Raw genomic sequence first — 10,790 nt, forward strand, 5'->3', positions numbered from 1 at the left:
GGTTGGTTTCTTGTTCTTTTTCGGTACCGCATATTTTATCACAGAAATAACCTCGTGATCGAACGTTCTCTAATTAGCAAGATTATCCACTCGATATTCTTCTTTTCAGGAGGATCCGAGCTCGTGAATTCGTCCTTTGCTACTTATAAAATCTCCATTTATAAAGGCACGTAAATTACGTTGAAGTGGTAATTAGATTAATTGCATTTATCGTCAAATTTTATTTATCGAAAATCTTAATATTACCGAGAAATTATTAACTCGCTGTTGTACACATCTGCATGAAAATTACATTTGTACCGTGAGTCGTGTAATCAAACAGGTTTTTGATTGAAACATAAATTTCTTTATATTTGTATGATCACCTATTTGATTAATTATAAATTGCAATTGGAAAAGATCAATTAGACGCACGATTAATTAAAGCCAGGCGTTAATTACCGTACATTAAACTGCATTAACCCAGAACCCGGTATTCCACGAATCATTCTGGAATTAAATGGACCAATTGATGTGTTATAAATTATAATACGGATATTATATTATAATTTACGAAGCCAGCATTCAGCTGAAGCAAACACCAGAAACTCTTCCCAAATTTCTTTCCAGTTTATTGGCATTCAGAAATTTACTACGCGCAATCTTCAGCTACCTACGAATATCAATTTAATAGCCACTAAACAGTGCATCTTCTTCGTTAATAATCAATTAACGAGATTACACGCGAAAGTATATTAATCTTGAATACCTTTCAGACAAATTTTCAAGCTAAATGCAAATGAAACTTACATACAATGTAATTTAGCGAATCCGATAATTACTTTAATTTTCAGAAGCTTCCTAAGAAATTTCCTCCTGGAAAAATATCCTCCTGAAACTTTAGGAGGTGAGAGACGAAAGGTCCACAGGTCTCGCAGAACCGTATTTGGATCAGAAAATAGGAAATGGGACCAGAATTGAGTCACTCGGAGATCGCGAGACTGTGATTTCCATGATTTTGAAAATCGTCAGATTTTCCTCCTGGAAAACTGTCCCTCTGATAATTAACTTGACTAATTGGTCTACCGAGTCTTCGATGAATATCAAAATCTCACCCTAAAGAATATTTCTAGAGGCAATCAATATTCAGAAAGTAGAAGATATGCAAATTCGTCTAGTCTAGGATCCCGCAAAAGGAATAAATTTCGAATTAACTTAAGAAGCAGTCAAGACTTTCCCCTAAACCTTTTCGCAGCTTTTCCCAAGTCAAAACACATTTTCCCTCTTTTTTTCTCTCTCTCTCTCCTACCCCAAAAGGGTTACGAATCCCGTTTATACCCTTCCGGCAACGTGACCTTCTCTCGAAATTCTCATTTCCACCGTCCCTTTTATTTCCAGGTTGGAAACGCAGCAAACCGGCCAAAACCACCCTCGGCGTCGTTTGCTTCGTCGTGTCGATAATCGTATTCCGGACAGGATTTCCGATAATCTCGTTCCAGCGAAATCACCAGGAGGGAATTAGAACGGTCGGGAGAGCTTTTTCGGCGTGTGTACGTGATGGCTGTCCGATCGAGGACGAGCTAGATGGAAATCTGTAACAGCGAGGAGAGACCGAGCCGTCGTCGACCGCCTAAAAATTCGTATCGTTCCAACTGGGGCTCGCGAGACATCCGGTATGCGAAACGCGGCGATCATCGGCAGCAGAATGGCAACAAGTAGTAGAAACTTTTTTCTTTTTGGAGGAGAACCTCCTTCAATGTCGCGTGGCTACCTCCTATCTCGTTGTCTCTGTCGCGATCAATGGTGGATCCAGCTCGATCCTTCACCGCCGACGTAAGGTCGAATGGTAATGCGACTGTTGGATGTAGGCCAACGAGAAAAATTTGGCTACGCTTTTTGGTCACTCGTGCTCCGCTGACGTTCTTCTTTTCTTCACGAATATTTCGCGAGTGAGTTCATTTCGGGGATCTAGGCTTTGGAGATGGATAAGGGCATGTGATGATGCGTGTTATGGTGCTCGAGTGATCCATGGTGGAATTTGGAACTGTGGGTTTTGTACTTTTTTATGGAGATTTGTGTGAGTAGGTTTCAATTCTGAAAATTTGAGGTATCGGAGGATAGTACGGTGGAAGAGCATTTTGTTCGATCCACGATGAAGTTGTTCTGTGGATCATTGTGGGAGCTGCTTTTGTAGATCCTTGTGTAGAGTTGTGTGAGTAAGTTTTAAGATTGTAAATTTTTCATATTGTAGGGGAAAATGATAGAAATCGTGATACATGATAGTGTACTATAATTCTGTTTGCATGAATTATTGTGGGAGAAGTTTTTGTATCGATGGTAAAGTTGTGTCGAGTATCGTGTGATTTTAGTACTGCAGGAACGTATGGAAGAAATAGTGACACGTGAGAGTGTATCATAACGTTACATAATCAATAGTAAAGTTATTATATAGAGCATTGTGCGAGTTGATTTTAGAAAAGTATGAGAAAGGTGGAGTCACGTGACACTCTATTATATAGTGAAGTGGTACAACTACTCTGTGATTTTAGCACTGTAGAAAAGTATGAAAGAAATGCAAATATACAGTACAGTATAAAAACAAACATGACAATGCATAGTGTTCTACACCTAGCAATGAAACAATTAAAAATTTTATAAACAAATATTGCAAAAATGATTTACCATTTATCGTCGCATTCACCAAGTAAAAAATGTACCATCTTACCGATGAAGATTATTTTTTCCAAAAAAAAATGTCGAAACTGAAATCTTTTTAATTACACCATTTTTAATGCCAAGCAGCGATTTATCGTTAGTCGATAAATTATTCGATACTTTTCCTAAATTATACTGCCGTAACACTGGCGTCGAAAAGTTTCACGAACCACGGTTGATTCTATTTAAAACTTTCCAAAGAATGTCCGGAGAAATTCTCCGACCGGAGTAACCAAATATCTAATTTCGCGGCTGTCGAATAAAGCAGGCGTGGACCGAGAGAAATTCTAACGGCGGCGAATAGCGATCAAGTTGAAAAGGTTACCAACAGCTGGATCGGTACCAAATACGAGTAATCTCAATTTTTCAGTGTCAATTTTCAACCTCGAGTTCTTCTATGTTAAACAGATCTCTACGTTTCACTTGAAACATATCACTTACGGTATTTACCACTTCAGCTGAAGCTTAATGTGTCGTATAAATTTTCCCACACGATAAACTCCAGGAGATATATCTCCAGATTGAACGTAAAAAGCTTCGGAGAGAAATGTCGTGTAGAGTTCCAATGGTACTTTCCACGGAAATAATGCGAGCAAAAAGTAACGCTGTTTCCAATCCTCTTCCTTTAAATAAGAAAATCCTGTGTCTCGTTGTCCTTAGAGTATCGTCACTCGTGAAAAATCGCTTTACTTTCGAATAATTAAAATTTGTACAAAAGTAAATTTCTCAATAGACATCCTACCATCCTGTAGGTCCTGACTGCTACCATCGTGTAGCAGTATCCATTTAAACCCTGTAATGCGCCAAATTACGCACAGATGTGCTTCTGAAGAGAACTACGGGTGCTTTAATATCGGCGTTTAACCAATTTCCCCCTATCAATCTTCGCCATCCCCTCTTGCCAAATAGTTACAGATCCAGTTTACAGATTCTCTCCTTCGGCAAGAACATACCGTGTGAATCGGAATCCAATAATCGATAGCGGCCGTTAGTGTTCGCGAGGAAAGCGTGAACGGCCACGAAGAAAGTGCAACCAGTATTAAAGTCAAGGTTTACGCCTTAAATTCGAGTTATGCAAGACACACACACGCGTGTTACATCAACGAACCGGCTTGTTGGCTCGTGGTATTATTATGCTTGGTTCCAGCATAAAAACGTTCGCACTGAATGCCTGTACCGTTCTGGATGTAGCCTCAACAGTGATCGACTATCATCTTCGACGATATCTTGTTAAACTCATTATTTAGGCGAAACGTTACGGAGATCATAGTCCGTCAGGCTTTACACGTGTGTGGGCATACCTGGCGCAAACCCTAAAGCTTCCTGTCTGTCCCACTTTTAACGCGAGCTGCCTTGATACCGTGAAACTATCTGGTGTTAGCATAATCTTACAATGGGCTGCGGTTATTCGATGGTTGAATAGAATTATGTAGATTTGGTGTGTTGGTACATTAAAGTGTAATAGATAATAGTAGAGTATGAAACAGCATATCTGATTGTCTTCTGATTGCAACTCGAAGCTAATTATTGTAATGTGAAATAGTCATTTGTATTGTTTCGACGATTATTTGTAACACTCGTAAACGAATAGGTAAACGAGTAAACGAATTTTTTAATATTTTTAATATTTTGATGGTGCATTATTTTCATACGAAAGCTAGACTTTTATCAATTTAGTAATTGAAAGAGAATTATTTATAACAGGTTGATACTCATAAGTAAATTTTTTAGTATTAGTATCTATAACATTTTCATATTACATTATTTGGTCATTAAAGCTAGACATTCTTCAAATAACATGCACAAAGCTATTACACGTAAATCCTGTATTATACAAATGCTGCTTAATTGAGGAACTAAGTTAGACCTTGTTTATAAAACTATCGAATCACTGCCAACTGTCTATTCAGGAGCAATACAGCGAAATATATTAATCCCAATTTCGAAGAACGTCGTCATTAATTTAGCCAAGGTCTCGAAACTGTTCTCTTGTCCTTACAAAACTTATCCTCACCGCTGTGCAACCAAAAAAGGTGCTCGGTACATCGTCCATTTCCCTGAACACCAGAAGCAGAAACAACATCGAGGAATTAATCGATCGTTAATTAATAATTGAAAGGACACTGTCAGAAATTCACGGCCATTCTGAGAATTTCCTTGTTCCTTCGAAGGTCGGGCAACATCGAGAAACTATAGCAAACATCTTAATCGTTCTCTAATTGACGTTTCAACCGACACCATTGTTCGCCTCTTTGTTCCGATACGCGTACTTGTACCTTTTTCCCTTATTCGTCGTACACTTCTCACGATCGTCCCCTGGACGAAATTAGCACGAAGCGTGAGACACCTTCTCTAGAGCACCTGTGCGGTAGAAATGCCTCCGGTGCGGAACGTATAAGTCTTCTTCTCGTGGAAAAATGCGTTCCTGTTTACGCGATCTAGTCGAGCGAAGGCCGATAACGCGTGTCTTCCACGGCCTTCCCCAATTGCCTACCAACGAAACCTACTGAATCTGACACAGTGAATTTCACAGGAATCTTTAACGAGCTGATTCATCGTTACGTCTCGTCTCACCTGCAAAATACCTGTTTAGTCCTTGCAGCGACTGGAAAGGCCAGGTTACGGATCGAATTGCGAATTTCTTCGAGCCAGCCTGAGGAATCCTGAATGGTTCCGGGTGTTCCTTTTTACCGTAATCGATTTTTATCGCGAACACATTCATTCTACTTTTTAAAAAAAGTACTACACTTTCAGGTAGCAACGAATATACTGCACAACAAAAAAAAAAAAGAAGAAACAATAACGATACTCTTCGTGTAATATCCATTACAAGAAGAGAAGATAACTCGTCTCCCGAGATAAAATCCTGAAAAAAACTCGCATTACTACCCACGTAGCATCGTTCTTTACCCAAAAGGAGAGAATCCTCGAAAAAGGGCAAAATAACGATATACATTGTTCAGAAATCTCATCAAACATCCATCTAACCCACACCTTCCTTCTGTATACCTTCTTCAACAACCGTGAAGCTCCTCTTCTTTGTACCCGACCGAAACAGAAGCAACAAGGGAATACCCGAAAAAGAACACTACCGAAACTACCGACCGTTGAATCCCCCTATTTAACCATAACGAAGCCATAAAGCCATCGGTGCCACGGCTGAAGTAAATAAGTACGTCTGTGGATCGCAGAGAAACGGAAGGGTCCTCTCCTCAGGGTCTAAGACGAACAAGGATCACGACACGGTGCCGGGTGGGGAGGCACGCGAAGAATTATCCCTGAAGAGTCGAAACGGAGAAGAATGGGGAAAAGAGAAGACACCAAGGAGGATGGGCACCAAGTTGGTCGGTTGGTCTGGTTGCCGACCCCCACCCTGTATATAAGCCTTCTTCTGCCGGCTACGTCTTCAGTCTTTCAGTTCGAACGGCACACTGCGTGTACAATCCGAAGAGATCATCATCTGTTCGAGACTGAGATCGTCGGGACGATGCCTTGCTAACGGAAGCGACCGGTGCCAGGATGCTCGGCCGTGCGCGCGCCGCTTTCTTCAGCCTGGTACGTGCCCCATATACACGCAGGATTATAACCCGAGTGCGACACATCTCATTTCTTTTTTTTTTTTTCTTCACCGAACGGTTAGTGAGTTGGTTCTATGATAGTTTCGTTAGGTTGCTGTGAACCGAGCTGATTTTTTCGTAGATTTCTTCTTTTTGCTAAGAGTAGAGGTAGGATCTATGGAGATTGACATTCGACGGAGATGTCATGAATGAAATTTGTTTGACTGATTAGTGAGCAGTGATTTATCAAGTATCGATTGAATTTGTAGGAGAGAAGTAACTGTAGAGTAATTGTATATTTTTTTTAAATAGAGGTCAAAGAATGATCGAGGTAGATGTAATGGGGATTGACATTTGACGGAGATGTCGTGGATCAATGATCGAGTAGAACGAGAATGAAATTTGTTTGATTAATTAGTGAGTAGTGATTTATCAATTATTAATGGAATTTGTAGGAAAGAAGTAACGGTAGAGTAATTGCTTTTTTTTTTTTTTAAATAGAGGTAAAAGAATGATCGAGGTAGATGTAATGGGGATTGACATTTGACGGAGACGTCGTGAATTAAAGATCGAGATAAAGCTTGAGTAGAACGTGAATTAATTAGTGAGCAGTGATTAATTGAATCGTTAATGAAACGCATAGGAATGAAGTTGAATATTTTTATTGCTGATAGGAAGAGTGTTCTTTTTTTTTAGGGAGGGAAGATTGATATTTGATAAAGATAAATTATCGAATAAATTGAATTTTGACGGTAGAAAATTAGAAAAACTTTTTCCGTTCGACGAAATAAATTTATCGATCGAATAAAAATGATAGACGGTGAAGTGACATTTGAACTGTTTCACAACTCGAGAGATTTCGATTGGTAGTTGACGAAAAGGATTCATTTTTCCTCTACCGAGCTCCTGAAATTTTGAATTCGGTGCACGAAACCAGAATTAAAAGTTATAAAACGGATTTGTAACCGTGCAATCGAACGAATTCCCTGCACAATTTGCTCCGCGTATTAATTAGACTTCTAATTAAAACTCTCTTCATTCATACCGGGTTAAATAGAACACGGGAACGATTTATACGAACTCGATGCAATTCCAAATGTTATAACGTTACTCTCGTTTCGCATACACGAAAAATAAACATGCTTCTGACGAGAACAATTTCACGACAATCTCTAATTATCCGCATTTCGAATAATTTCATGCGAGACACGTAACAAAAAAAAAAAAAAAAACAAACATTCGAACAATGTAAATTTCACATCACCGACTAACTTGAAATAGGTAAAAATTCCAAAGTTAAACTACGGAAGCAACAGGTGATTTGCACAACTTTGTCCGTACGTATCACGCTAGCCTCGTTAAAGTTAATCGATCACAGATGACATTTCCTCCGTAAATTGAAATGACGTTCGTCGTTAAAAACTGCTCGAGACAAATCTCCATTCTTCGTTTGCAAACGGGGGAAATTCAATTGTATAACGTACGATGACGCGCTGCACCATTAAAGATGCATCGATCATCGATTTATTCGACAACAGAACGTATCCGTCGCGCGTACGATCATCCTCCGACAGTAGCCATCGCTGTAAATATAGCGATGATAGGCGTTTTACACCTGCACGCTCACCAGGATGAAAGCGAGATTCACGACACGTCGCGACGAAATACCAACGAATTGCGAAACAGAGGCATACGTCGGATTCGACTGCAAATAGAAAATCGCAAAAGCAACAATCGGGCCCCGGTAATAATTCTCGTGCAGCGTGTTTCGCGGTAATATTGAAACCTAGATTATTCCTTAACCCTTTAGTGACTCGATTAATTTTTTTCCAGAATTTCCTATTTATCTATCGATCGTCGCGTGTCTGGTAGACACAAAATTCAGATGAAATTTGATTAAAGTGTTTACGTTCCACTAGTGATGAAAGGGTTAAACGAGAAAGAGAAATTTTGAAAAAATCGAGAAACATTTCATACTTATGTATCGATAAAACAGTCTCACATTTAATTTCTTAATTAGCACAGTAACGATTGCTCCATATTTTTCGTTACACTAATCTACATAATTTCATGCTTTCTCTTTCTCATACCGCGTAATTTATCAATCCAACAAATTGAACCTGGTTACACAGCGTATTTCAAACTATCGGTACAAAGTGAAATTCCTGTTACTAATAGCCCAATTAAATTAACCTACAAATTTCAATAGCTTCGCACGGAAACGGTGCATTCCAGAAATACAGGATAACGACGATAGGTATTCTGTGAGAATTGACTCGCTTTTATGTGAAAATGTCGAATGAAACGCAACGCGGTTTCAGGTTCGTTAAACTCTGCATCGATGACAAGTCCGCGGTTCGACGACGGTGTGTATTTAAAATGCACGGAGCGTTGCGCACGCAAACCCATGCGAATGATGATTACACCGACGTCATATAATAGGCCGGTCGGTACATATGTGTATCGGTTGGTGGTCGTGGTTCGTCGCGTGGAGTTTCATTGATCTTGGCACTCCGCTCCGCCAATGTCGTTGCACTACATTTCATTCATAACTTTCAATGCCACGACGCGACGGTAACGCTATTATGTTCGCCGGCAACAGCCACGCGGCCTGTTCGAGCGTGACGTTAACCATTCGAACAGACTATCATCGGGTGGCGAGTCATCGAGATAACCCTGCACAACACCCAACTATCGGTGCATCATTGTTTCTGAGGGTATAAATTAAGTTACACGCGGCTACCGGGTATGTGCATACAACTATGAGTTGTTTCTCGTGAGATCTTTCTCGGGCCCGTGTAACAACACACTCGTCGCGAAGTGATCTAACGAGCGTGAGAGTGAAACAATGACTCGTCTTCGGGTGAATTTAATAGATGATGGAGATACTTCGCGGAACCGTGTGATATACGCGGGAAATCTGAGAATAGTACGTTATTAAACGGAAAGACATTTGTTCGGAATTTCAGTATCAGCGGTTTAAAATAGGAATTAGCGCTCATTTTTTCTAATAGAAATTTCCCGATTTGCCAATTTTTTATAATAGAAATTTTCTGATGTTTAAAAATTTTCCAATTTATCAACGATCGAGTTAGAAGTTCTCGGTTGAGATTGCCGATGTTCGTAACCGTTGTCTGATAGAGATGGACGATAAGGATACTCTTTAAAGTGCACAAATGCATAATGAGAGATCGATAAGTATAGAGGCTGGGAAAAAGAAAGGGCTTGTGAAATAATAGCCGGTCAATGGTTAACACAAGATCTGCTCATCTGTCGGGAGAACTTCCATTTACGAATAGGCCTTTTCTATCGAAAGTCTGGCAATGATTGACGACTACCGGTTGAACTATAGGCTGCTCCGGCTCTATCTTCAATCTCCAGAAATTATCTCCAGATGCAATCCGTTTGTACTGTTTACAAATCCGGCGAGATACAGCGTTTAACGCTTTGATACGGCTAGTTAAATACAAAAGCTCAGCTAATTTGTTCCGGTCCGCAGCTGCTCGTTTGCTGCGCTTCTGCGATAGTACGTGGCAATTTGCAAATTCCCTTCGCCGCCAATTTCATGCGAATTTTGACTCTGTTCAACGTACAGAATCGACGTTTTCGCCAAAAAAATGTCTAACAACGTTCCCTCGATAACTAATCGTTGAAACTACCGCGAAAATAACGTTTAGATATCACCGGAAATGCGTTTAACCGCAACGAATTCCGTAAACAGATTCTTCTCTTTCTTCTTCTCTTTTCTTGCTAAATAAAGAACTCCAATGGTGAAAACGGCTAACTAAAATGCTAAAAAAAAAACGTTACATAGGTGGAATGATAATGGCAACAATGGTAAATTTGCAATTTACACACGCACCTCATCGCCGGATTTCAACGTTATTCAATGTTGGTGAAGGTAAAATTGAAAGTTTTGCACCGAAACCATTGGCACAAGTCGCTAAGGCGCAAAGAGGCCGCTTTATAAGCGTTAGACACCCTGGTAAAAGGTAAGGTAAGGTGATTTGTAATTTGCAAACGCACCACACTGCCAATTTGTTGTCCGTAGCGACCTGACGAACGGATGGTTCTTTAATGAAACGACACTCCACGCTTGTCACGAACACCGGCTACTTAGCTAAATAGCACAGATTTCAAAAGGCTACCCTCTAGCTCCCAGACACCTTTGTACACGCTACTAACGAGAGGCAGTAATTATGTTTCATGATTTATAGAGTGTCCGATGATCGATACACGTGCATTCGCGATTACCCTTTAAATCCATCGAGGAAAATACCATGTGACCGCGCTTCTTTTTCCGAGCCTAACATTTTCTCGGATGTCTACGGGTTTTCGGATTGATCGAAATGAAATACAATTGGCATTGAGAATTTCTCCATCTATTTATTCGCGATCATTATTTGCGAGTCGAGGATTTCACTTGGTTTTTAATCTTTATCCCGGAAATATAGTACAATTACAATTTTCAACTGAAAACGATTGAAAATTATTAAAAAGAAATTTCCAATTTTTAAATAACAAAAATACAAAATTATT

At 39.8% G+C, this 10,790-nt stretch overlaps 1 protein-coding gene across 1 annotated transcript in view; it reads left to right on the top strand.

Annotated features, from left to right (window-relative positions):
* The first annotated feature begins 6,130 nt into the window (after nucleotides 1-6,130).
* Nucleotides 6,131-10,790, top strand: part of LOC108576533 (collagen alpha-5(IV) chain-like) — a 28,888-nt gene continuing 24,228 nt past the window's right edge. Inside the window, exon 1 of the mRNA XM_017939544.1 lies at nucleotides 6,131-6,249. Within this exon, the coding sequence (XP_017795033.1) occupies nucleotides 6,214-6,249 (36 nt within the window). The 5' untranslated portion in view covers nucleotides 6,131-6,213. The remainder of the gene's footprint in view (nucleotides 6,250-10,790) is intronic.

This window comes from Habropoda laboriosa, unplaced genomic scaffold (genome assembly GCF_001263275.1).
Source record: "Habropoda laboriosa isolate 0110345459 unplaced genomic scaffold, ASM126327v1 scaffold346, whole genome shotgun sequence".
NCBI lineage: Eukaryota > Metazoa > Arthropoda > Insecta > Hymenoptera > Apidae > Habropoda > Habropoda laboriosa.